Source organism: Athene cunicularia, assembly GCF_003259725.1.
Source record: "Athene cunicularia isolate RWA chromosome 1 unlocalized genomic scaffold, athCun1 chr1_part1, whole genome shotgun sequence".
Classification (NCBI taxonomy): Eukaryota; Metazoa; Chordata; class Aves; order Strigiformes; family Strigidae; genus Athene; species Athene cunicularia.
Genome location: NW_020799091.1, coordinates 99,809,769 through 99,836,363, shown reverse-complemented (window position 1 = coordinate 99,836,363; position 26,595 = coordinate 99,809,769). Strand labels below are relative to the sequence as shown.

At 40.5% G+C, this 26,595-nt stretch overlaps 2 protein-coding genes across 2 annotated transcripts; both read right to left on the bottom strand.

The window, feature by feature from the left end:
* Positions 1 to 11,242: 11,242 nt before the first annotated feature.
* Positions 11,243 to 11,911, bottom strand: LOC113482436 (claudin-8-like). Its single transcript, XM_026853071.1, has one exon. The coding sequence runs from the start codon at positions 11,909 to 11,911 to the stop codon at positions 11,243 to 11,245; it is 669 nt and encodes a 222-aa protein (XP_026708872.1).
* A 10,647-nt stretch (positions 11,912 to 22,558) lies between these two features.
* Positions 22,559 to 24,897, bottom strand: LOC113480140 (claudin-8-like). The gene has a single exon (XM_026848762.1). The coding sequence runs from the start codon at positions 24,674 to 24,676 to the stop codon at positions 24,002 to 24,004; it is 675 nt and encodes a 224-aa protein (XP_026704563.1). The 5' UTR covers positions 24,677 to 24,897; the 3' UTR covers positions 22,559 to 24,001.
* Positions 24,898 to 26,595: the final 1,698 nt, after the last annotated feature.

The window sequence follows — 26,595 nt, the reverse complement described above, 5'->3', positions numbered from 1 at the left end:
TGTGACTGTGAATGTACACCCACCCTTCCTGGTTTATTAGAATTCTTTGAGCTAATACAGATGCAAGAGAAAGGCAATCCTTTGTGATTTATTTCTGCCTTTCAAAATCACCAACAGGAAGCTACTGGTGTAGGTAGCTATGTCAATCTCTCACATGTACTCACATGCAACTCCATAGGGAATTGACAGCTGATCAAGATGTAAAATATAAAATGTTGATGAAGACTTTTCAACGCTGACAGAGCCCATGAAGTCCCATGAGAAATATGAAGGCTCTGTGCAGCACCCACCGATGTTATTGGAGCGTATTGGCTTCACTGAGTTTTGAATGAGGCTTTACAACCATCACTTGTCTGCAGATGTGTTTAAATCCAGACACACACATGCACATGTTAAATCATTCCTTTTTCTGTAAGCCATTTTGCTGCCGCTCAATTTCCTCTGGCCCTTCAGCCACCATCAAAACCTTTGTTAGATCCTATTAGCTTATCTCCTTTTTGGAAATAGTTTGTCTGTTCTCACACCTTTGAATTTTGTACTGTTTATTCTTCCTAGGTACCCATTATGAGCACAGATGAGTGGTCAGATCTCATAGCTGAGAACTAGGAGTTTTTTAGCCTCGCCCTCTGTATGGTATGTAGTGTTCAGGCTTCACTGGGCTGATGGAACTGACCGGGTGCATGTGAGGAATCTGGCTCTGGAAGTGCTAACACTGTTATGCTTTCCTAGCTGCTGAAACTTAAGAAATCACTGGGCCGTCAGTTTAGTCAGTCACGCAAGAAGTTAGCAAAGGCAAGCATGTGCTTGTATGCATTATGTAACCAGGGCCTTAAGATTTCCTCCATTTACAAAGCTGGAATCACATATCTTCCTTGTCTCACAGAAATCACCTTACATAATACATGGAGAGTGATTTAAAGACACAAAGCAATGACTAAGCACTAGTTTCTAGTTTCTAGTAGACTCACCCTGTACTTCTGGTATGGTCTGGACAGCCATATTTCACAGCACAGACTCTTCTCATTTAGGTGCTTGCAGTGTTTCTGAAGTCTGGATGCTACCTGCTAGAAAACACTGTGTATGTGTTGACATTTCAAGTGCAAGTACTGTAATTCTTATTACAGTGTTACAAATGCCACCAGTGTTGTTTTTCTGCACTCTCAAAACCTTCCAGCTTCCCTCTGCCCAGTCATTATCCTTTTAAAATAGGTTTTTGCCTTTCTCTGTCCTTACCCGCTCATAATTATTGCTTCTATCCATAACACATATCCTACCTTCAAACTCTGCTTTTATTTTTATGTATGGATTTCAGTAAAGTCTAAGGCTTCCTCCAATAATTCTGTTAAAAGATATTTTGCAGAATAAATTATTCTGTGCAAATAATCTGATGAGCTGGTCTGTAACAAAATAAAAGTTCAGAGTAATCTGCACTTGGTTTACCTAAATAAATAGTTGCACTGGGAATTTGGGGAACCTAAGATTTATGATTTGACAACAGAGAGACAAGATGTATTAAACCTTAATGATAATAGTAAATATAAAAATAAGTATCCAAATGTATAAATAAAACATGGGGGTTCATGTTTTTAGATAGAAAAGGGTCAGGAAATTAATCTTTTTTAACAAGTACTCCAGTACATCGAAAGTTGGATTTTGTTTTCAGTCACTATTAAGATTGATTGATTGATTTAAACCTCAATACTCTTACTCTGGCTTGCAACTGCATTATTGCTACTGTTAAACATGCTTCTGAAAAAATAAATAGCAATTTGAATTCATTCAACTGCACACACGGTCCCTGTTCTTGTAATTAGCTTAAAAATACAACAACAATGTCTTAGTAAAATGTAATAGTTATCTGTTATAAACGGTAAGAGCTTTTCATAGTTTGCCTATTATGTAGAAGGTTATGAATATTTAAAAGAGATCGGCTTTTCTGCCCTTCCCCAGGTCATCTTACTTTCTCCCTTAATTAAAGATCAATTAATCATTTTGTACAGAATTGGAGAAAAAAGTAAACATTCTAGAGCAGTACAAAATCAGTATTTCAGCTGTTCTAGAATCACTTTATAAAACAGTCTTTAGCCCAACTGAAGTTTTAGTTATTAATCCAGACAATTATTTGATTCTTCTCTTTTCTTTCCTTTTTGACAGTATTACTAGGTCATTGAGTCTTACATGAATCATTGGCTTTATGGCTTTCATCAAGACATGATTTTCTCTTCACCTGAAGAGATCATGCCTAATAAAACAAAAACCTGACCACGTCTATTTCTGTATTTCCTTCTCTTCATATAGAATATTACTAGTCATTTAAAAAATGTTATTGCGTTGACCTCCTGAAGAAGCAATGCTTTGCTAGTAAAGCAAGCTGCATAGTCAAAAACATGACATTATTCCAACATGTATGTCCTGGTTCAGCTAGGACAGGGTTGAGTTTCCCCAGCAGTGGGGTGGAAGTCAAGCGCGGGAAGAGCAGGGACAGCTGTAATTGGTCGTCGCTCCCCTTCGCTGCTTTATCCTTGTGGTATATCTCTGTATATCTCTTGTCCTGTTCATTGTTATTACTGTTATTGTTATCGTTCTTGTTATCGTTGTTGTTCAGTTTGTTGTTGTTACACTGTTGTATTAAATTTTCCCTTATCCCAACCCCGGGGTCTGTATCTCACTCCCTGCCCCGTCCGGTCCAAGGATGGGGGAGGGACAACGGCAACATGGTCTCAGGTCCCGGCAGGGCCTAAACCCCCACAATGTAGTACCACTATTTTATTCTGCTGATGCCAACTTTTAATGCAACCAACTGCATACACTCACAGGCATGCAATATAAAATGAAAGTTTAATAATAACTACTCTGACATTATTTAAAATGCAATGAGAAGACAAAAAAAACCCTAAATGTGAGAGTTTTATATCACGCTGTTGGAAAGATTTCTACAATACTCAGGCATTTAAAAAGAATCTGTTTCCTTAGAAAAGGAAAAGACCACACCAATAACCATTACTAATCTAGATCCTGTGAAAACTATTATATTTTGTTGTCTGCTGGTTTGGAGGTTGAAGTTAACTAAGACTATTCTCATAGAAGTGCTAGGAACTACATATTCTACTACATAAATAATGTAGGAAAATATGGTTGTGTCAAACCTCATTAAAAAAATACATTTTCAGCTCTCTTTCTCATGAAAATTAGTCTTCTGCAGTTATTTTGTCTGTCTGTCTGTCTCTTCAGCTCCCCCGGTAACTTCTAGAACCTGTTAGCCAATTTCAATGCTATTTGACACAGGGGTCAAAGTCTCGAAGACAACTTATTTACTACAGATTTCAGGAAGAATCTTTAAAGAGATTAAAAGGAAAAAAAAAAAAAAAAAAAAGCTGCTATGGAGGGAGAAGCAAGAGGCCTGCACAGCAGTCTCTGGTGGGGGTGTGCTGTGCCCAGCCCTGCATCCACATCTCCTACCAACTGGAGATAACCGGCAGCTTGCACTGCCTATTCCCAGCTGCCCTGCAGTGCAAACTGCTGTAAAGGGGAGCAGCAAACCAACCTGGATGAAACCTGGATTCATTAACTCCCTTGCTGACAGGACAACATAATTTTAAAAATCCCAAAATGTATCTTAAAGGGAGGGGTGAGTTTTCAGCTGCTCATCAGGGAAGTAAATACACAGTGAGTAAACTGTACTTGATTATGTCCTTCTAATCTTTGGAAAATCTCCATGTTTAGCAACATTTATTCTACCAATTATATAACAGATTGTGTAATCTGGAAACACTTTAATTTATGGAAAATAATTTCAGTGTACGTGGCCGTCATGTCTCTACCACTCTGTATGTGTATGCATGTGTGTGTGCGCGCACATGCATGTGCATACATGACAAGCTGGGAGGGTTGTTCCAGAAATGCCAAAGGAGAAAGAACACCCAACACCAAATTTCAGCAGTTGCAGAGTGTTATCCATCCCTATATGAAACTCTGAACAACTGAACAAGCATCTCCAGGACCAGTGACATATAACCTGAATACCTATATGTGATGCTGACATGTCTGATGCTTAAAAGATTTATCTGCTATAACAAGAACTTTTCCACTGGCTTCAATAAACTTTTTACTTTACCCTCACTCCTAATTTATGAGTGTACTAAAACAACTTGAACATTTATCTCCGAAGTCTCACATCCCTATACCTTTATTTCACCCTGAAAGTCTTAAAGGGTGTTTTGGCTCTCTGTGTGAAATGATATTGATCTGAAATGACGTGCTGTTACCATAAGGCCAGGTGAACCATGGGTTTAGGAACAGTGCATTACATGGGAATGCTCAGTCTTTCTTGAAAGATAATTTGTCACTGGCACCACTCAAAGAAAGATTAGCATGTAATTAGCTCTTGACAGTGGAGTGTTTCCAAACTGTGAGGTGTCAAACAGCTTTTTGGGTGGCACACAAACCAGGTAATGGGTGGGGTGAGCCCAGGAAGAGGAAATCACTGCTGCTCTGCTTGGAGATAGGTCAATGCTTTTCATTGCTTGTGTTAACCAACATTTCGTTGCCTTGTACACATCCCTCTGCAAATTGAGTTGCTTACTCCACAAACTCTACTTCTTAATAATTACTGTGATAATCACTGCATTTTCCTGCTTGAAGAGACATGCGGAAAAGTAGACTTGGACAGTGGGGTCAAAAGCTATTGGAGAGAAGGCACATCCCAGCACAGCAGCACAGACATCTGGAAACCCGTGCAGTCCCTCTGCAGCAGACAGAGGGGACAGAGTGTGAGAGGCAGATGGTGTGCATCCATGGAGTGAGCTGGGCATCTCATCAAAGCTTTCCACCAGTTGCTGTGCAGAGCAGCACCCCTCTCGATCTCACTCACTGTCCCCATCTTGGCCAACTGTGGCCAAGCCAGAGGGCAGGAGGACTCCAGGAGATCTTCAGGCCCAAACACGAGGCTGCTGGGTTAGACCATTACACATGAAAATGTCAGGACAGTGCACCAAGAGGCTCTGCACCTCTTTCCCTCCCACCAGGGTCTGGCTACCAGTGCCCAAGACCAGCTCTGACATGATGCTGCCACACCATAAGTGAGAGAACCTCTGGGTGGGAATCTGTCAGCCAGGCAAGGTCGAACCACCACAAGGGCACATTCGGATGAGGGAAGAAGCATGCTCTTCCTTTAGATCCCTGCAAAGGTAATCTGCTATTGCATTTCCTCTGTCCTGGGGCTGCAGGCAGGAGCTCTCGCATCCATGTTGGCCTTCCCCACATCTCCCCCTGCATGGCTGCAGCAGCCACCATGTTGGTGTAAGAAGAGCTTGCAGTTGGAATCTTGGATGTGCCAGTGAGAAACCAGGACTCAGACTAGCCTGCGAAACACAGCTTTCGAAAAAGTACTTAGTTAACAATACACTTTTCTTCAACAGGTGGAGTTTATGTTGCCAATTTTTGCTAAATTCAGAATGAATGTGACAGTATGCGAGGCAATGTTTGTTGGGGTCTAGAGATTATTTTCTATCTCCCAGCACCATCTGGCATTACAGTGGAAACTCTGAATGAATAAACATTGCTTATCATTCCGTCAGCCACTCATCCATCAGACAGAAACTGAAACGCTAATGTACTCATCATCTTTGTCATTTGGCAATCAGGGACTACTTCACAGTAACTGAGACAAAGACCACAGATTAAGGTCCATAGCAGAAGTGGGCAATGGAGATTTAGCAAGCTTAATGTATTATTCAGTTTGACTGGTGCTGATGCAGGGAAGAGAACTTGATGGTTTTGTGGTTTCTATTTTTGAAGAGTCATTTCTGCACAAAGGTGTCAGCGAAATTCCTGTGAGCTCTTTTTTTATTGTTGCTTAAATGAAGAGCAATGTTTTAAAAAAAAAAAAAAAAAAAGGGGGGGTTGGTAAATGCTGAAGGGAACTGCAAACTAAATTCATCTCTAGTGACTGATATGCAGGTAGTGTTTGCTTGGGAATTACTGGGGCAAGGGAAATGTACATGCATTACAATGAACAATAACTAGTTCAAGCATCTTGGGGCAGTTCTGTCAGTTCCATCCTCAGAGCAGACATCTGCATCCAGATTCTCGAGCTTTGCTTCCCTTGTCACTGCAGCAATCATTACAACTTGAGTAGTGAGCACTCCTGGATAACAGACAGATCCAGAATCTTTGATTAAAATGACCCTTCTTAAAACTCATCTTACCAGCAAGATTTGTTCTGGTTTGCAGGGCCCATATGAAGGAGGTGCTTTGAAGAGCAGCATCACTTTGATATAAAGTCTCTGTCAGCACAGGCACGCTGTTGAGCTCGCTACTTGAACTGGCTGGTAACAGAAATTGAAAGCATAGTAAAGTTTACTTTTCTATAATGACTCAAAATTTCACACTGTTCAGGTGATGACACATTCAAGTGAGAAGCCTTTTTGGAGGGACAGGCATATGTCTAGATAAAAGAATAAAAAGCCTAATGGTAAAATTAGCTCACTTTCACTTTTAAAGGGCTGGAAGTGTAGGGATGAGAATCTCAGGTAACTTTCTGTGTTCTGCTTTTCTTTGGATACAAGCAGCTGAGTTCAGCATAGTATTTTCTCTTTTTCCTTTATTTTTTTTAAAAATTATGCAATTGGTTATATTGTCACTGAGGACACACCAGCTTCAGTCTATTCTGATCCCTGGAAATGAACAAACACTGTGATGCTGAGTCCGCATGTGCACATGGTTTGTTAATACTGCAGTCACAACCCTTTCCAGAGCCAGCTGTTCCTTGATGGTGCTAAAATGAAATCTTTGTGCTTTTGAATATTTTTTGTTTGTCCTTATGGACATCTGGAACATTTTCTGCTAGTGGCAACTGAACGCAAGAAGCACTGACACAGACCTTTTCAGCTGAAAATGTCCTACCCTTATCAGGGTATTTCTTGTTTTCTTTTGGTCTTTGTTTTTTTAAAGTAGTCATAAAATGTCAAGTTAGTCTTACTCAGACTCTGAGACTCAATTCAGGAAAGCAAAGTATGTAAGTCATAGAGCATTTTCATACCAGATACAAAGGAAATGAATTGTTTATTTGGTGGGTCAGCTCTGTCCCAGTTTTCAAAGATGACGTAGGACTCCCCTGAAAAGACCTCTTGTGCCTTTTTCAAAAGGATGGTTACAGTCAATCAGGAGGACACAATCAAACTCCCACTTCTGATTTTGTGAGTCCTCACACTGATTTTCACAAGAGTTGTAACATTTTTTAACATAAACTCGTTTAGTCTTAATATCCCTCACACAGAGCTTTGTCTCTGTATATCAGGACTGATGACTGCGTGCATTTATTTGTCTTGAAAACAGTCTGATTCATCTTTCTGTTATAATGAAATGTTTTGCTAGGCTGTCATTTTTGCCATAAATACATTCCCTTGACTGCATCATACTGCTGGATTATTTGCTCCAGAATCTTCTCTTTTCATCTCATAGATGAATATACATTTTGGGACCAGCTTTTGAAATACCGATTTGCTTCAGGAAACTTCTTATAAGCAGGTCTTGGAAGTCAGCACTAAATCAGTTTTGTGTATTTCATTTTCCAAGGAATGAGACCCACTTTGTTTATTATCTAGCAAAACCCAAAGCATAATGTAAAAACCAAGACTGAATCAGAAAAGGACATTATAAAAATACTGAAGCTGTCTTTCTCTGGCAGTGGGGAAATACATTCATTCACTTTAATATAAAAAAGAAGCAATGATACAGTAGTAAAAAAACCCCAACCCGAAGGGTTCATACATTTATTTCAAATACATCGCAAAATCTTGACTATTCACATTTATTTCCAATGTAATTTTGTCCTGTAATCACAAAATATTAAAGTATATGATAGCATCAGAATATTAAACTCAATATTTAACCACAATATTTAATCAGCTGTTATTAACAAATACAGCAGGCTTGAAGTTCCTGACAGTTGTGCCTAGAGGAATGTGAACATAGCATCACTAAAGCAAGTTTACCACCTCCACTCCTCAGGGAAAGCAGAGTTCTAGCACACGAAAACCTGATGCAACTTTTTAGTAAACTCTGTCCCATCTTCATCAAATGATACCCACATTTCAGGCCTTTTCTTCTGAGAGGAAAGTCCAGTCAATAGTGATTATTCACACCCTGGTTCCCCTTGGTCCTCCATCACACAGTGTGTAACCAATTGCTGTTTCCATGACACTCCTGCGCCCTGCAGTGAAGAGGTAGCCCTTTCCCTAAATGTCTTTGCTGCATTACACATGTTGCTGAGCATCCTCGCCTCACCTATATCACTCGGGAAGGACATGTTCAGACATCTATATAAGCTCTAAGAGTCGCCTAAGACAGTCGGGGTTCCCTAAGACTGGGTCTGGCTGGATATAACCCGCAAGGGGCAGGAGCTCTCCTGGAGCAGCAGATGGACAGTAGAAGGTGCAGCCTTGGGCACTAGAGACCTGTCCAGGCTTTTCGATCACTCTCCTCAAGCCGAGCTCTCCCCGTTACCCTCAGAAAACTCACAAACAGCAACAGTTTATTTTCAAAGCTCAACTGCAGTTTTTTGTTAAAGCCCTTAAAACTTCCTTTTCTTACTCACACCTCCAAACTGCAGCTTCCAACTAGTCAGTTCGGAGCAAGACAGGTTCTGAATAGGGGAAAATGAAGAAGAAAAAACTCTGTCTCCCTTAGCAGATGCAAATGCACTCATACAGTTTACTCAGCCAAATGCATTCCTTGCATACAGAGGTAAAGTACCTAGTAATCTTCTTTATGTGGTTTTCCCCACCGGAATCCACAATAAAGGAATTTCTGTTCTGTTCAAGGTTAACCACTGTGTTACATCTCTTGCAGATTGGCTTCTTATGAGAAATTTGTTCCTGCATCAAATCCAGAAATTTTAGTGTCACAGACTCTTAAACATATTTGGGTGAGTCTAAAGTGCTAAATCACATCACCAGAAATTGCTCTTTGTGTCAATAAAATCAGAGACATCCAAACAGCAGCCCAGCCTAGCTGTACGCTTGGAATCAAGGTCAGATTCCAAACCCACATGAAAGAACAAGGCTGTCTGAGCTTAGAGATTTTGTTTGAGCTCATCTTTTGATCAACTGGTAGCAGAGAAAAATGGAGGAATATGAAGCCATCAGGTTAGATGTTAAAAGCTTGGGTTTTCTTTGAAATTAATGTTAAATGTTCAAATAAAGCAGTTTTTCAGCTCTTTGAAAATAAAGTTACTACTGTAAATGGCATGCACACCCAGTTCAAATTTGATTTTTAGATTAACTTACTGATAATGAAAGCATTCAGGATCCTTTAATTAATGTTACAGAAAACTGCACTTAATTACTTCTTAAGCACTTGTATCTACATAAAGTTGCATTATACTGCATATATCATCTTTTAAATGGATTACCTACATATAAATATGTATCACATTTGCATTGTAATCTTCATTCTCTGCTTTGTTAATCACCAATGTCATATCTAAATGAATCCAAAAAGTGCAATCCTGGCTTATTCACCAAAAAGTTACTTATTAAACAAAATATGTATTATAGCACATAAATACAATAAAGTAATAGGTGGAGGTTCTTATGGAAGTATAAATTATTACCAAAGTCAACAGAATGACTCCACTGAAATGAGCTGTTTGACCCAAAGACAGCTACTGTGACAGGCATCAGCAGATATAAGACAACATTAAAAATACATGTTTTAGTACTTACAAATGTTCTCTTAAAAGCTCATCTGGATTTAATAAGTGTTGATTTGACTGCTCAAGTGATGAGCAGGATACATTAAACCTGTTTTCTGGTGATTAGAAAATTCCCACTAAAAGATCTGAGTTGGTTGTCTTAAATGTAAATGCACATTAGCTAATATATGTAATGAATATATGTATTCAGCGGCACTGTTTCATTTAGATTCATCTGAAGTCAAGTTAATAAAAGGCTTGTTTAATTAAATGCAGTTTTCCATGTTCTGCTTCAAACTGAACAGTCAAATTAATATACAGAGGCATTGCTTTGCTCAACTAGAATAGTCATTACACCCTTTTTTCAGAGACCAGTCACAGACACAGAAAAGGATCAAACTGAATACCTGTGTCATGAAATTATCAATTAAATGGTACTATCCGTTACTACCATGTAAAGAATGAGAAAAACTCTTTTGAAATGGATCTTCTTTGGTCACTTATCAACACTGTGATATGCTTACTGTCAAAAGCAGGTTCCAAGTTTTCAGGTGTGAAAAAAAAATGTACAACTGCAAATACTGTTGAATTCTGCACAATGGACAGATAGAACATCAGGCTGCTTAGTGTACATTTTAAAATAACTCTTGTGAACACAAAGCAGGCAGAAGAACATTAGGGTTTGGCTTTTGTGGGTGTGATGGAAGATGTAGGCAGGTACTCTTGATCCTCCAGTGGGAAAGCGGGGATTACACGTTTACATGACCTGGCTTGTTTGTATTTGACATTAGCACAGTGCTTTAAAGTGCACAAAGACAGATGGTCTGTCCTGAATTTTATAGAACAGTAGGTGCTAGCTGTAGAATGAAATAAGCCATAAAAGATGAGAGGTAGCAAGCAACGGAAAGCTAATACATTCATGGAAAAGTCTGGTGAAGCGATTAAAAAATGTATTATTCCATGAGCTGGATTCTGTGCCCTGAAGAAGAAATAAGGATACATCAACTCGACAAACACCTACGAAATCCATAGTCAGTCATAGATGCCTCTAAAGGGAGAGCATGAACATTTATATGCCAATATTGGAAGTTCCATTGCTGGCAGCTTCTCCATTCGTTCAACAGCTGCTTCAGCCATGCTGCCAACCCAGTGCTTCTCACCGCTGTCCTAGAGCTGTCCTTATGAAGACCTTAGAGTAAAATGCACTGCTCCCTTTGCACACCACGGGTTTAGGGGAGGGCAATGGTTCTATTGCAGAGTAGCCACCTTCCTTCCAACCCAAACATATGCTGTTTGTCTTCTCTGAGAGACTCCTGGCTGCTGCTGTTCCTATGCCGTTCTTCATTCCCATAAAATGGTGAGATTTTTCTTCTGACTGTACTCTAATATAAAGCCCATGTAATAACATTTCCTGTAGGTATGTTAGCATGTCAGTAGTAAACAGCAAACAAACAAAATTGTTCCTCCAGTGCTGACTCAGAGTTTAATTAGACACTGAAGTCAATCAGTATGTATCAACATGCTAAGCAGAAAGATCACATGGAGCGACTACACATAGGCATGCACGCTTAGGGATGGCCCTCCTGCAAAGTCAGGTTTGTGCAATCTGTGACGGGAAAGTGAAGGATACCTGGATTTTGAGGATATATCAGCCCAGCACCAGAAGCTACAGTACATTGCTCCCACTGCTATGAGAAGTGCGGTGCTCACCCAGCCCACATATAGAGCAGCTCCTAGTTCTCGTTTCAGTGGCATAGGGACTTTTGGATCATAGAAGTCATAAATGATGCTACCTCCAGTCCAGGACACAGGGATCATAACGAGGATGCCCGTCAGCAGAAAGGAAACTCCAGCTGCCAGTATGAAGATACTGATGCCATGGGGATCCTCCTTGGTCCTGTGAGTGTACTTCACACCAACAATGGCCATCAAAAAGGAAATGATTGACAGGATCACTGCAATGCACATGAGGGCTCTGAATGCCTCCAAGGTAGGGGGGAGAGCTAGGACAGAGTCATAGAATTTGCACTGCAGCCTGATGCCCAGCTGACTGATGCAGTCCATCCACAGTCCTTCCCAGATGGTCTCGAACACCACGATGTTGCCATCGATGTAGGCAGAAACTCTCCACTGCGGCATAACTGTGGCTGCCAAAGTCCCGACCATGCCGACACCTCCGAATATTAAACCAGTGATTTGTAGCACACAGCAAGCCATGCTTCTTCTGAAAAAGACACCTCAAGTGAGGTGGCCTAGAAAGTCTCCCAAAATCACTTTTTCATAGAAGAAATATAAAGTATGAGAGGGAATATTTTCTCTAGAAGTTTTCTCATAAGGCAAGTTGTTGGGTGTTTTTAAAAGCAGCTCACTCCGGTCTGAAGGTGGAAATCCATTTCTGACTGGCTAGAAGGACCTGCTTTGAAATCCCCTCTGACTACAGCAACTACCCATCAAGCCTAACAAGTTTCCAGCCAATGGGAAACTAGAAGGGGTGTGTCATAGTTGATTCTACTGCTTCTCATAGTGTGTCTGTAGTGATGCTATAATTAAGTAAGTTTCAGAGATTCAATTAAAGGTACCTAATTGCAGGGCTAATAATTTCTTAACTGCAAGATTGCAACTATGTTGAAATTTAGTACAGAAAGTCTGAACTTCCATCAGTTAAAATATTATGCAAAATAGGTCATTACAGTTGTTCTTATGACAAAAGCTAAGCTTGAACTTGGAGTGGGACTTACTTTTTAAGTGCTACAGCCCTGGGAAAACAACTGATTTTTTTTTTTTAAATGAGTCTAGGAGGTACTTGGTGTAGCTCTTTAATGTAGATTCCTTGTTTTGATCAAATACAGAAGTACAATCATGATATTAGACAGGTACAGGAAAGTCAAGTATTCCAATGAACATCAAAGCTTTACTCTACCAGCTGCATAACAAAGAAAAAGCTGGCAGAGTTTCACAGCTTCTGATTTTGAATCCATGAGTAAGGTCACTGTTAGGAAGTAATCCTCAACAAGATTCTCTCCCCCATTGGAAGGATAGTGTTGTCATTATGTTCCATATATAGGTAGCATTAGGAGGGTTTGGGGATAATTGTCTAATATGAAAAAGATGAGGTTTTCTTTCGGTGTACAATGCACCTTGAACAAAGGGAGATCTCTCCCACAAGCATGTATCTCGGTCTGCACAAATAGCTACAAGCCTGGACAAAAACGCATGCCAAAGACTGATTTGCCTTGGGCAAGTTAGGAATAACTGCTGTATTATGGAGTTTTTTACTTTCTTCTCCCTACCTTGAGATAATAGTATATGACAGCAACTCATAGGTGTTGAAATTGATGTGATTCTGGTTATTCCAGCTCTTTGAAACAATGGGGCTAGTTAAAAAAAAAAAAAAAAAACAACAACAACAACAACAAAAAAAACCCTCCAAAAAACCCAAAACAAACCAAACAATAAAAAAAAAAGAAAAAAACCCATTGGCCCACTATAGGCAATGAAGATACTTAGAAGTGCTGTCAAAGACATTCTTCAATTGCTTGTGAGTTGCAGTGTTGTGGGCCCTGTGAGTTTGGAAATATCAGACATTGTCTTTGATGGTATTAATTTAGTTACAGCCTTAGGTGCCTACACAACATATTCAAAGCAAAAGCTAAAACCCATGAAAAGTTAATTGCCCATATAAACCACTCCCAGCCGACAAAATCCCCTCCTTCCTACAGTTACTAACTGTAAGGAAGGAGTACCCAATAATGCAAGTTATATACTATAATGTTACATGTCCATGTGGAAAATACTCCCAGGGGATCTGGGTAATTCAGTTTTGCCTTCATCTGCTAACAGGAATCTGGAGAGAAAAGTTGTCTTCAGCTAAGACATGAAATGTAACTTTTAGAAACTAAATACATTATCAGATTTGTTCTTTTAGAGAGATGAAGATTGCATCACTTCTGCAGACATTAAAAAAAAAAAATAAATCCCATCATGCAGAAAAGTTAAGGCACTTTGGTTTACGTCAAAAAGAGGGAGGTGATAGAGATTAAATCAGAAGTCATAGATGGTTACCTTTCTAAAAGAAACTCCTTTCTCTGGCAAGAGACTGTTCCCTTAGAAGAAGGGACCTGTGCTGTTTAACTTGAGTACAGCTTGCAATGATCTTGTAGGACTTTTTAACCTCTGAATTCTCAAAACTGTTCTTTGATTTGTTGGTTTAACTTCTAAAAAGAAAACAATTTATGGAAAAGCCCTCTCAAAACTAGCATTTAAATGTCATTTTTTCAACAGCAAAACTGTGCAACATTTTTGAGGCAGCCAGCTCTTGAAGGTATACACAGCTGGAGAACAGACCATGTGTAATGCCCTGAATCTGTTTATCTGACTGCCTTATCTAGCAGGATTGCTCTGAAATAATTTTTCCTTACGTGACTCTGGGAGGGTCAGCCACTGAGGTCATGCATAAAATGACATTCTGTGACAGTCAGGGCATGGTTTGTATAGCAGATGAACTGCCCACAGAAATACTATGCATCATATGTTGTTGTGTGGCAATATATCCAGAGACTGCTAAATGGCTGTGTGTTTTTTTGATCTTTAATGGGAAGTAGTACCTGTGGTGAGTGACATCCAGCATAGGTGTAAGCCTAAGAGAGGAACACCCAGGCTACACTGCTGCATGTACTTTCCAGTGGCAGGATGGTTGTTGTTGAAACCTGAGGGGAAGGAAGCAGGAAAAGAAAGCCAGTAAATGGCCATTTTAAGACTTGAAGATAAATTTCAAAAATTAAAATAAGCTACAGGAGACAGGTTGAAAAAAAATATCACGAAACACTATCAACATCTTGGAAACTCATGAGGACTGGAAAATCTCATTGACCTCTTAAATGCCAGCAAGCCTCTGGCTTTGCTAAGCACTGGAAGAGTTATCTTTTGCAGAAAAGTTCTGTGTTTAAATAAGCCTGGAAAGAGCCCCTATGGCCTTGTACACCCTAGAGAACCAAACATCCATTTAAAGGCTCGCCTCACCTCTCAGAAAGAAATGTTTAGTTGACTGAGTTACTTCAAAATCACTCTGAACAGCAGACAGCTCTTAAATTAGAAATTAAATATATGCTTACATGGTGGGCATGGCAGACACTATGGCTTTAGTGTCAGGTGAGAAGATGTAAAAGGAAAACTCCATTTACCCCTGACTAGACTTTAGAAGTCTCCCCCTTCTGTGTATCATCTATCTGTTATGCTATTTGGAAGCTTACTTGCCTCAAGATGAGAATACCAGTTCTTATGCAAATATGGCCACCCCAAAATTTGCCTTCAAAGAGGAAAACAGGCAACTGAGGAAGCATGTAGCCTTTACACCTAATCTTTCCCTGGATCTCTGTTCAGATTTACATTTTCTCTTCCCTTCATATCAGGATGTTCATTTGAATCTTTTCCTGGGACAATATCTTCTTTTCCCTCCCTAGCTTCTAAAATGCTGATGCCCCTTGAAAAGGAGGAAGTAGAGCATCTCCAGTCCACATGATTAACAGAACCTGTCAGTGATCCCCAGTGCTTAATTAATTATAGGCATCAATAATGTAAAAACTTAATTGCCTCCCAGAAAGCAGGTTTCTTTCCACTTTGTATATCTTCTATGTACATTGAGTTTTAGAGTCCTTATACATACACACATAAATAGACTTTAATCTTGTACAAATGTACAGCTATAATGTACACAGTTCATTATGAGCTTTCGTCAAGAATAGATAAGTTGGTTATGCTACAGGCTAATGAGCTAAATTTAAGGTTCAGTAACATTTTTGGGACAGGTAAATATGCAGATTCATCAAAAGCACACTTTAGATCAGTGATTACAAAGAGTTACAGTTAAGTCTCTTAACCTCCAGAGGCTGCAGTCATTCAGTAAAGCTGCAAAGCTGCCTAACCACCTGCAGAGTCTTGCAGCAGAATCCAGAATCCAGCAGGCTGTGCCTCTGCAGACACGCTGCATCCTGTCCCCTCGGGCAGAGGTGCTGGGTGAAGCCACACAGACCTAGATCATCCTCTGCATGTAAAATCTGCTTTGAGCCTACAACAAATAGGGTTAGGATTGTCTACAGATCACTCGTTTTGGAAACGCATGTGAATGGCATCAGTTCCTCCCTACTTGTGGCTTCCACTAGTCCATACATTACATGCTGGGGTAACCACTTTGTTTTCAACTATTTACAAGGGCTGGTCAATAAAATAGTTGAGTTAACGGTTCCATTACTTTCTACGGTATTTTAATTGACTGTATTTTGAGCCTACCGGTGAAGCAAAAGGTTACTTTGATTCTCTTCTAATTCAGGAGGAAATGGACTGAAGCCAACAAAGGCCTTTTTATTTGTACTAACTTTAATATTGCTGCCTGCACATATATTAAAAGATTAAGACACGTCTCCTTCCCCCTCTCTTCAAGTGAGGCACATTCTGGAGTGAGAGGAACATCTGCTCAGTGTAACTTAGAGAGGGATTTCCCCCAGACACATAACAGGCACTGTACTTGGGCACTGACCTCTAACTCTGGCTTTGAGGCAACCCATGGCTGACAGTTGAACCGAAAAGAACTAATATTTATTTTCCGTCATCTTCCACAGCATGCCTGAAATTCACAGCCTGACAAAAGTGCCAAACTCTTAATGATATTCCATGTCTGAGGAAGCCTGTCTCCTGGACACTGAATGAACTCGAGTTTAGTGTAATAAAACCCTACAGTAATAAAATATTAAATACTCCTTTGAGTATTTAATCCATCTAAACTGCTTCAGGCTTTTACAAGGTATTTGTCACCTCAATACTTGCGTACAGGGAGCAGCCATCCTGATAGAAATAGAACCTGCCAGAAAATAACGCTATCTTACTTTGCTGTTTAATGACAGGACCTCAAAGCATTTCTCTAGAAAATATTTAGGGGCATTTAATTACGCAGTTCACATGAAGCTGTTGGAAATATAACAGTGGCAAATTCCCAAGGCAGTATTGATTGTTTTCATAAGAGTTAGCAGCAGGGTATACAGTTAGGCTATTACTGGATGGAGCACTGGGGAACCCATTTATTTATATGATTTACTATGATCGAATAAAAGAGGAGGAGAAGGTATGCTGTGGCAGTGATGGCCTAAAGACAAGTGAGAGGCAAGGTCTGTAGAAAGAAATAATAGCTTTTGTTAGGCTACCCGATACTGTTAGAAACAAGCTTTTAGTCTCAGAATCCCAAGAAAGATTGCTTTTGGAGCATGGAATAAAAAACCACACTTGAACTATCTTTCCAGTAACCAAGCAATGTGGGTAAGTAAAAAGGTAAGTCTCAAACTTTAAAGAACAGGTTTTCTCCCCTCTTTCTCAGTCACAGTTTGGCCTCCTTCCTGTCCAGTCCTGTCCCACTCACTTTCTGTCTTCCCCCAAACGCCACCTCCTGAATGAAACTATCTACATTGTTAAGTTCCACCTCCAAAATAAACGTAGCAGTATGAGCTCCACCACCACTAGCCTCAACATTGTGCACTCAATGACACCCCCAAATCCGTCATCTCTGCATACAGCAGGATCGCCCTTTACACCCACACTCTCCTCTTTCTCTCTCTACCCAAATCCAGAGTCCTTTATCAAACCTCTGGGCTTCTGGCCAGGATGTTCCATTACTCCTCTCTCCTTAGGATGGGAACCCCCTCTTCTCTGGGACACCCTTGCTGACTTTCCACAGCTGGTAAGCTGGGTGTCCCATAGGAAGGAGCAGCATAGGCCCTGTCTGTTGGGCCTGTGTGGCTGGCAGAGATAATCTCCCCATTTACCTTGGTTTTCCTTCAAACAGAGGGAAAAGAGAAGATGCAGAGAAGGGAAGCCCTGCCCAGCCAACCAGCTGTTACTGCACTCACACAAAAGAACCTCTTCCTGGAAGTCATAAATCACTTTGAATTTGTGTTGGCACAGAGACCAAAGCAGGAGTATTTCACAGGAAGCAATTAATTTTTGTCACTTGCTCTCAGAACACCCTCTCCAGCATCATGAATCATAGCAGCTCCAAAGATGCACCACTGTCACTGCAATTTGGGGGCTGATGTGTCTCTGCACAGTGACAGCCCATAGCCTGCAAGGGCACAAATGATTCACCAGTGTGGGCACACTGCTTACCCTCAGGGACGATCCAGTGCTGTTCCTAATTGCAGTATATATATACTATAAAGCCAGTCAAAACATGAGCTTCTTTGTCCATGATCAAGCAGTAGATGCTTTCATTCCAGATCTGAATGTGTAGTTTAGCACAGAGTGCAATACTTCAGAAGAGGAAGAATATCTAATAACTATTTGTTGGGATTTAATGGGTGGGAAGTTAGGGAAGGGAAAGGAAAAATGATAGAAAACAGTCTGATATGTGCAGACTGACTTAAAAACAAATATAAAATGGAGAAGGGAAAGGCCTCAGCAATTGTGATGCTTTTATGTTGGAATGGAACAGGGCTCACATTGTGAGGCAGAACATAGTATGCGAAGGGTCATTAAGATGGGAGGATCTATATCTCTGCAGAAGAGGTGAGAAGAGCAATGAGGTGAAAGTGCCTGGAGCATTGAGGGAGAACAACCCCTTTGATCCTGATCACATTATTGTTTATTAATTAGACTGAACAGCTTAGGGATGTGAATGTGGATGAGGTTTAAAAATTCCTTAGCAAGTGTCTGGAATGTGAATCCCATGGGGAAGGAAAGAAGAGACTTGTAGGAAGGAGTAAGGTTGATACTCAGTTGAATGAATAACTTCACAGATAAGGTATTTAGTAGAAGAATAGAAAAGATAACCAACTAGCAAAGAAAATACATCTAAGAGGTCAGAAAATTTAAGGGGAAAATGAGACTCAATGAAAGTCAATCCAAATTAGGCTTTTCAAAAAATAACGTAATAAAAAGTGCTACTGACATACAGATAATACAGAACAGCAAGGGAAGAGGCATGCTAGGCTATAAGTATGAGTCTAAGACAGGTGGTTAGCCCTCCTCTTCTTTGAATTTAAGTAACAACATGGATATAGAAGAAGGAGAGCACGACAGAATTACAATATTGTACCCAAGGTAGATAAAAACCTCCAAATCTCTATGAGCACAGACTGAAGAAAGAGTAATTTCAACTGAAGAAACTTCAGCATGTGCAGTTCCAAATCTAGTAGCAAGGACTGTTAGTATAAGTGTCAAATCAGGAATGATATTGTGCGTCTGGAGAGAAGTGAAACTACGGGAATGAGTGGGGAGGTGGAAAACTGTGCACAACTAGAAACCCATTAGTCAGAATCTAAGAGTATAATGTGATTTAAAATCCATTATGAAGAAAAGAATAAATGCCTAGACAAATGGAAAGTTAAATAAAATGCAGCAATGGACTTAGAAAAAATAGATTCATTTTTTGTTTGGTGACATTTTCTAGAAAATAAAACTTGAGAAAATCTAATCCATTTGGACCTTATTAAAGCATCTAACACAGAAGTGGGAAATTAATAGAGACACTGAAGGGATGGAGAAGAGTAAAAATAATGTGGATGCAGAATCTATGAGTGAGTAAAGCTACAAAAAAGGATATATTGGAAGGAGACCGATCATGTTCCTATTTCCAGACATTGATTTCTGCTACTGTTGGAGCCAAGGATGTCTCTGGGGTCTCATCTTATTACCCTTAGGGATCTAGCCACAAAGGAGCAACTGCAGCAAGGAAATTTGCATCACACATCCAATTGGTCAATGTACCGTCAATGGTTAAGTCCCACAGCGCAGGAAAGCTGGTGATCTTAAGGCCTGAAATAATAGCAGTACAATGCATTTAATATATTCCAGGAAGGTATTTGCTTGGTTTTGTGAATCATTTACCACATGCCATGATAACCTACAATAAGTATATTCAGTGTGCTCAGCAGTGGTGAGGCTTCCTCTGGGATTCTTTGTCCTGTTTTGGACATCAAACTTCAAGAAAGAGGTGGAGGAGCCAAAAACAGCCAGAGGAGATAAACAAGTATGGGAAGAAATGTAACAAGCATGTCAGTGAGGAAAGAATTAGAGATGATTAAGCTAAGCAAGAGACGTTCAGGAGGTCAGATGGTCCTGTAATACAGAAAAGGCTGCCTGCTTTAAAAAAAAAGCAGTAGTCTCTTTTCTATGACTGCTGCTGATAGGACAAAAAATAATGGAGCGGCCTTAGCTTGCAGTGAGGAGATTTAGTTTAAGCTTCCCGAAAACCTTTTTTAATGAAAATTATAATTAAGTACCGGGATAGATTGCTAAGGACACTGCAGAGTAGCCACCTCTGGATTTTTTAGGGCACTAACATCTCTCAGGATGAATTTTGGTGTATTTATTAAATGAGAAGAACAATAGAGTAGTTAATGGATATCACTTTTTATGGAGTGAACTCCACTTACAGTCTTCTCCTATTTGTCCAATTTGGCCCTACATGGATTACCTCCCACTAATGAAAGGAACTAATGATGTTGATGGGAGTCTTGACAGTACTCAGGTAGCCTAGTTGGCGTCAGCCTTCTCTTAACTTCTCAAGCAACACATCGTTAGGACTGCCAATGGCCTACATCCCTTAGGTATTGGTTCCTTGCTGAGACTGCAGGAAAGTATTGTGGCCACCAGCTCCACACAGCAGTGGGATGAGTGGAGAGGCAGCATGGCTAGCAAGGGGTCAGCTTGCTTTGCTGTCTAATGCTTGGGTTGATCCATGGTAGAGTCACAGGCCAAGTCCAAGTGCTAAAAGCATCCAAAATGCAGAACCGAGGTGGGTGTTGGTTGAGGGGCTCAGTTCAGGGGTTCAACCTTGCTCTGCAAGGCAAGACTGAGGTAGTGGACATGCCTGTGTCAGGACTGTAGGTATTGGCCAGGACCTTCACAGGGCTGGAGTCACCCAGTGCTGCTGTTCTTCCAGCTCAGCAGGAAAGGGAAGCTGTGCATCATGCCTCATGCTCAGAAAGCCCACTGTATCTGTTGTGTGGGGTCAGAGTATGACCCATGGTGAAGGGCTTAATCCCAGACAAGCCTGTTGTTTTGTTAAGCACAAAGACACCCTGAGCACAGGAAGATGGGAGTGGAAATAGTACCTCCAGGTCCACTGTCCCTGGTCTCCTGGTGCTCTGTAGGCACCTGCCCCTGACAGTGGCAGCTGGAGATCTCCATACACCTCCAGGCTGGCACAGTAAGGCCATTCTTATATTTCACTAATAAGCCTTTACAGCTCTGAGGCCCAAGATATGGCCTCTTCTAATCTCTCCCTGCTCCATTTTCTATTATTCTTTACTAGTCATGTTTGAGAGCTGAACAGAAAGCAAGCAGCCTACAGATAGATAAACTCGCATATAAGCACCGTGTATATTCAAAAACTCAGGGGAGTGCAACACCTACTCAGGGCTGCACCTTAAAGAGACAGACCAATCCATTAATGCAGCTGACCTTACTGGATTTGCAGATGTGTGATAACCTCATGTGTTAGATGCTTCATTCTCATATAAAATTACAAAGCAGGAGCTCACACACGCTCAGGCTCTCTTACAGCTCTGCCTTGCCTGCACAAAACAGCTTCTGAAACCGTGGCTCTGCTGCCATTCGTATTTACGACCTTGCTGTCTGGCTCTAATGAGAGCAGTGCCTAGTCATGTAGGTGGCAGCTCTACCCTCCAGACCTCCACAACGGTTGCAGCAGCAGTGGGAGAATTTCAGAAGAGGCTCATTATAAATGAAAGCCCCATTGCTCAATCACAGAGAGGTGATTGAAATCTTGAACCTCCACTCATCCAAGTTAAACGAGCGTTACTCTCCTCTGACCTGCTAGTGGTGCATTCATTTACACAGCACAGAGGGCATCAGGTGGACCTGTTAAAGACTCCACATCCATTTTACATTGCAGGAATGCATACAAGCACCCAAAGTGCAGGGCAAAGGGGAACAAGCTAGACACTGTTGGTGTCATTTATGGAGGCAACACTGCTTATTTCCCAAATAATTTTTCTTGTCTGTAAGCATGAAATGAGTTCAAAATTACAGGATACAATATTTGAAAATGTATCGCTTCAGGCAGTTGTTTTGTGTTTGGATATACACTTCTAGATGGGACCTTCTGCTCAAACTACCCAGGGTTTATTTAATGCACAAAGCTGAGAGAGGCCAGCTCTGTTTAAAATGGAAGCTCTCGTTTCAGTTCTCTTGAAGATATGGTATATGGGTGTGACACAATTTGAAGGAAAAGGCTGGATGTGTCTGGAAGGTACTTAAGGGGGAATATGTGTGTGTTATAGTAAGGTGAACTGTTTGCAGCATATATAGGATCAGTAAAGGAGATTTTCAGAAACTTCAGGGTCCCACTCACAGTCCATTGGATTTGTGTTCCTGTTAGTCCTGTGAATAATTTTTGAAGTCTCATAGTCTTCTCATGTCTTCTTTTCTTTGTACAACTAGATCGGTGTGTGCTTTACCATGAACAGATAATACTATCCAATGTGGCAGTAGCATTTGATGTACACGGGGCTGTTACAGAGGTGTCATGCTCATCTCACTTTTCACTGACGCTTGCCTCAGACCTGTAGATGAATGAGTCACTCCATGTTTTGACAGCAGAGATAACTACAGTGCACCAGTACATACACATGTAGTTTTCTGAGTACGATCTTGTACCTGCTTTTTAGAGTGATGAACTAGGCAGGTGACTTTATTATAGACATCATTATAAACCCTGGTGTTCTAGCTATGAGTTATGTGTAGATATTCACAAAGTGCTGCTAACAGGTTTTCTCCTCCACTGTCTTCCCCCCAAAGAGACTGAACCAGCATATAAACATTAATGAAGGAATACAAAGGAAATACAGTCATACACTATTATATTACAGAAAGGTCACGCACGTTACACATATACATATGTAGAAACAATTTTCTATAAAAAGAGGAGGAAAAATAAAATTACATAACCAAGCACATCTTACTATGTATCTTACAAACACTGTGAAGAGAATTCTAGTGCAGATTTTGCTTTCTTCTAGCTTGTTCAGATTTGCATTTTACAAAGTGAAAAATTTGCTTCCAAACTTTCAAGTAGTAATAGTCCAAGGAATTTACTAGAGAATTACAGATCACATAATAAGCTTTCTATAAAATATTTAAAACAGTCAATTAAACTCCAGAACAAGAATGTTGTTCTCCATTAAACAGCACAAATTGAACCATGTTTCCAATTCAGTCAAAGGCAAAATTCCAATGATTTCTGTGGGTCTGGAGTGACACCTTATCCATTGTTTACAAAATTCTATAAAAATATTACTACTATTGATTAATTTGGGACATTTATTAAATTAATTAATTAATTTTTATGGAACTATTTTTCAGGGGTTGCTTACCATGATCTTATTATTAAAAACATTGTTTAGCTTGTTTTAATGTGAACTGTGAGAAAGTACTATCGCTGTTTATGTTCTTTTTGCCTATAAACTATGGTGGTGTGAGTGGGTCTCAGCAAAAATATAGGCCTGACTGTACAAAAGACCCTTATTTAAAAAGGTATATATCACAGAGTCTTGTGGCAAGGAACCAACACAGCGTTTGTGATCTGTGCAATACTGCAAAATGTTGTAAGCTGTGAGGAGTTTGCAAGGGAAAATTACTGCTTCTAAAAAGAGTGATGTGAATGAGTCTGACCTATATGGATTACAACAGAAATATTAACTTTCGCCAAAAAGATGGTATTTAGGATGAACATAGAGCTATGTTTATTCTCTGAAATAAGGGATATTTTTCATATATTTCAGCTTACCTTCCTCTGCTGAATAAATTCTTCATGTAACTTCCCATTATACCTACAGTAAATCAACCCCTTAGCGAATGCTTTTCTTTTAAACCATTATTATCTTGTCCTTATTCACTGTTAGCACCTCTTTCCCAGGCAGGGACAAAAAACCCCTCCAGCTGCTTAACTGCCCTCTTCCTTGCAATAGGCCAGAATTTCATATCACAGTGGAACTTTAAGCCCTTTATTACTGTTTTACACATATAATGCAACCCAAAGCAAAGCACGCAACCCCAGAGCTATTCCCAGTTACTATTAAAAGAATATTAAGCATTCACCTTTCCATGCATTAAAATTGTCCGTGCTGTAACGATAGCCACAGCAGAGCCCACTGGGGGTAACTGCAGCTCCAAAACGCAGCCCCAACAGCAGCAGTTACAGGGCAGAAGGAAAAGGCAGCTTTTGAGCTGCCCTTTTGTGCAGAAACTGAAATCCATCCAGGCAGATTAAATGCTTCAAAAATAGGAAAAGGCAGGAGGCATCTAGACGTACTGACTCTTGGAGTATGAGCTTTCAGTCTTGCTGTGCAAATGCTGGCTGTGAGTGGGGTAGTGGGTTGGTGCAGAGTATCCGTAGCTTCCAGTTTTCTCACAACAGCGGTAAAAGCAACAGAATATGGCTCCAGAAGCGATGAGGCAGAAGGCAGCTGCCCAGCCCAGGTAAAGGGCCTCTCCAAGCTCCCTTTTCTGTGCAACGTTGATCATGGGGTTATAGAAGTCACTGATGATGGTGTTGGCAACCCAGCAGACTGGAATAAGCTCGACTGCACCCGAAAGAATGAAGAGGAGCCCAGCTGTCAGAATAATATAGCCCTTGGCTTGCCAGCTGCTCTGCACGCACCGCGTGCACTTCATCCCAACGATGGCGACCACAAAAGAGAGGAAGGAGAGCACCGATCCAGCACACATCAGCCCTCTGGATGCCTGCAGGTCCGGCGAGAGGGCCAGCACGGAGTCGTAGACTTTGCACTGCATCCTGATGTTGGCTTGCCTGATGCAGTGCATCCACAGGCCTTCCCAAATGGTCTCAAACACGATGATGTTGTTCTCGATGAAGGCAGACACCCTCCACTGAGGCATGCCCGTGACAGCAAATGTTCCGATCATGCCAAGGCCACCAACAAGCAGCCCAGCAATCTGCAAAACACCACCGACCATGTTGCCTTTACAAGGTGAGCACACCTCAGCAGGTTCCCTAAGCCAGGCTCACACTGCTGGCAGAAAAAAGAACACTTTTTTTCCAAAAGTCGTTGTCCCTTGTGTAAAGAAAGTTTCAGAGTCAGTCTGCACAATTTTAAATCAGCTTAAATCTGGCACACACTACCGGGGACTTGGCTGCACCTTCATCGCCTTTATAATTCCTCTGCCACCACTGACTCAAAGAGGCAAACTGAGCAATCAAGTGGAACAACTTTCCAAAGCAAGAGAAAGGACAGGGTGTGTGTAAACCAGCTAGAGCCACTTAGGATGAATGTACCTTCTGAGGAAAATGCTTTGCATTGAAGTCACTTATTTAAAAAATTAAAAAAAAAAAAAAAAAAAAAGCAAGCCCTAGCCTTAACTAGCTATTGTCTACAGGTTTGCCTGTGCTTAAGGAAATGGACTGGTCTCAGCAGGGAGACTTAGGTGTGCACTGGTGCAGTTACTGAAGCTGTTGCACTGAACAAACAAGAATATTCGTCCTCGGCTGGGCTCAGTGGCAAATTGCCAGGAGGAAAGCAGAGCTGTGCTCCCTGCCACAGGGCCTCTGCTCCCAAAAGTACTTTTGTTCTGAAGCTTGAAGGAGAGTACTGCAGTGACAGGATCAAGGAACAAAGCAAGTCAAAAGGATAAAGATAAAGAATCTCTGAACCTGAAACAGTTCTGCAGCGGATAATCAAAGCTGCAAAAGACCTTTTAAGAGGTAGAGGAACAATACGAGACCTCAGTCCTGCTAATACCTGTACACATACATACCTTTATACATTTCTGTTGCTGTACCAAGTGTTATGGGAATAGGCAGGCTTCTGGAGATACCCACATGCTTAAATGATTGCACAGTCAGGTGTACAGAATGGTGATTTAAGCTATGTACCAAATTGTTTTTCTGTGCAAAAGTGAACCCAGCAATTACCCAGTGATACAGTCTAGCGTAATGGAAAGCATTGGTTCTCCAAGACCTATCCATGTACAAACAAATACTTTTGAAAAACATCTCTTTTTTAAATTTTTTTTTTTTACATTAAACATAGTAACTATGAAGAGCAGGTGAACTGTTCATTCAAACGTTCTTGTGTGATGTGATCAGCAGACAATCCTGGAAAATGCCAGGTGAAGAAATCTGTGAAATTCAGAGCAACAGAAACCACAATCAAAAATCTATGAAAAAAAACCAGGCACGTAACAGTGGGGTTTTTTTTACAAATTTGAATAGCTATGAATGTATGCATGAAGGATTCAGCCTGATGTCTGCATGTGCCTTAACATGGAAAATAAAAAATTAGGCATAAACTAGGATTTTTTTGTTATAAAGTAGTACTATATATGTTAAGACAAGAACTAATTTTTTACACTGTTAAAGATCAATTTAAGATATAATTAGCTAGGTTTTGAAATACTAGTCTCCTGCTATTCATTTAAACTTTCTTATATAATTAGCTAGATTTTGAAATACTAGTCTCCTGCTATTCATTTAAACTTTCTTGCCTCTTTTTCTGTTTTAGCCATTTATATATCTTCAAAACCAGAAAGTAAATGCAAAAAAAAATAGAGCACTGCTGTGCTAAATATGCCAGTATATCAAAGAGAGAAAAGTCCCACTTGCATGTAGTGTTTGTATGCTCCCTAAGTGTGTTTGTGTGTGTGTGCATGTGTAAAACTATGGTTGGGAGACAAGGGAAAGTAAGAGGAACCCTACAAATCTTTCCATCTTCAGTTTGGCTTTCATAGCTACCTGCTTTTCCAACCTCTACAACAGACTGCTGCTTATAAAGGTATGCTAAAATGATGAAGGCTGGTAACCTCTCCTTCTGTTTCTGGTCCCTTGAGCCCTGATTTGTGGCCAGGCAACTTTCCATTACGCCGTTTTGTTTTATTTC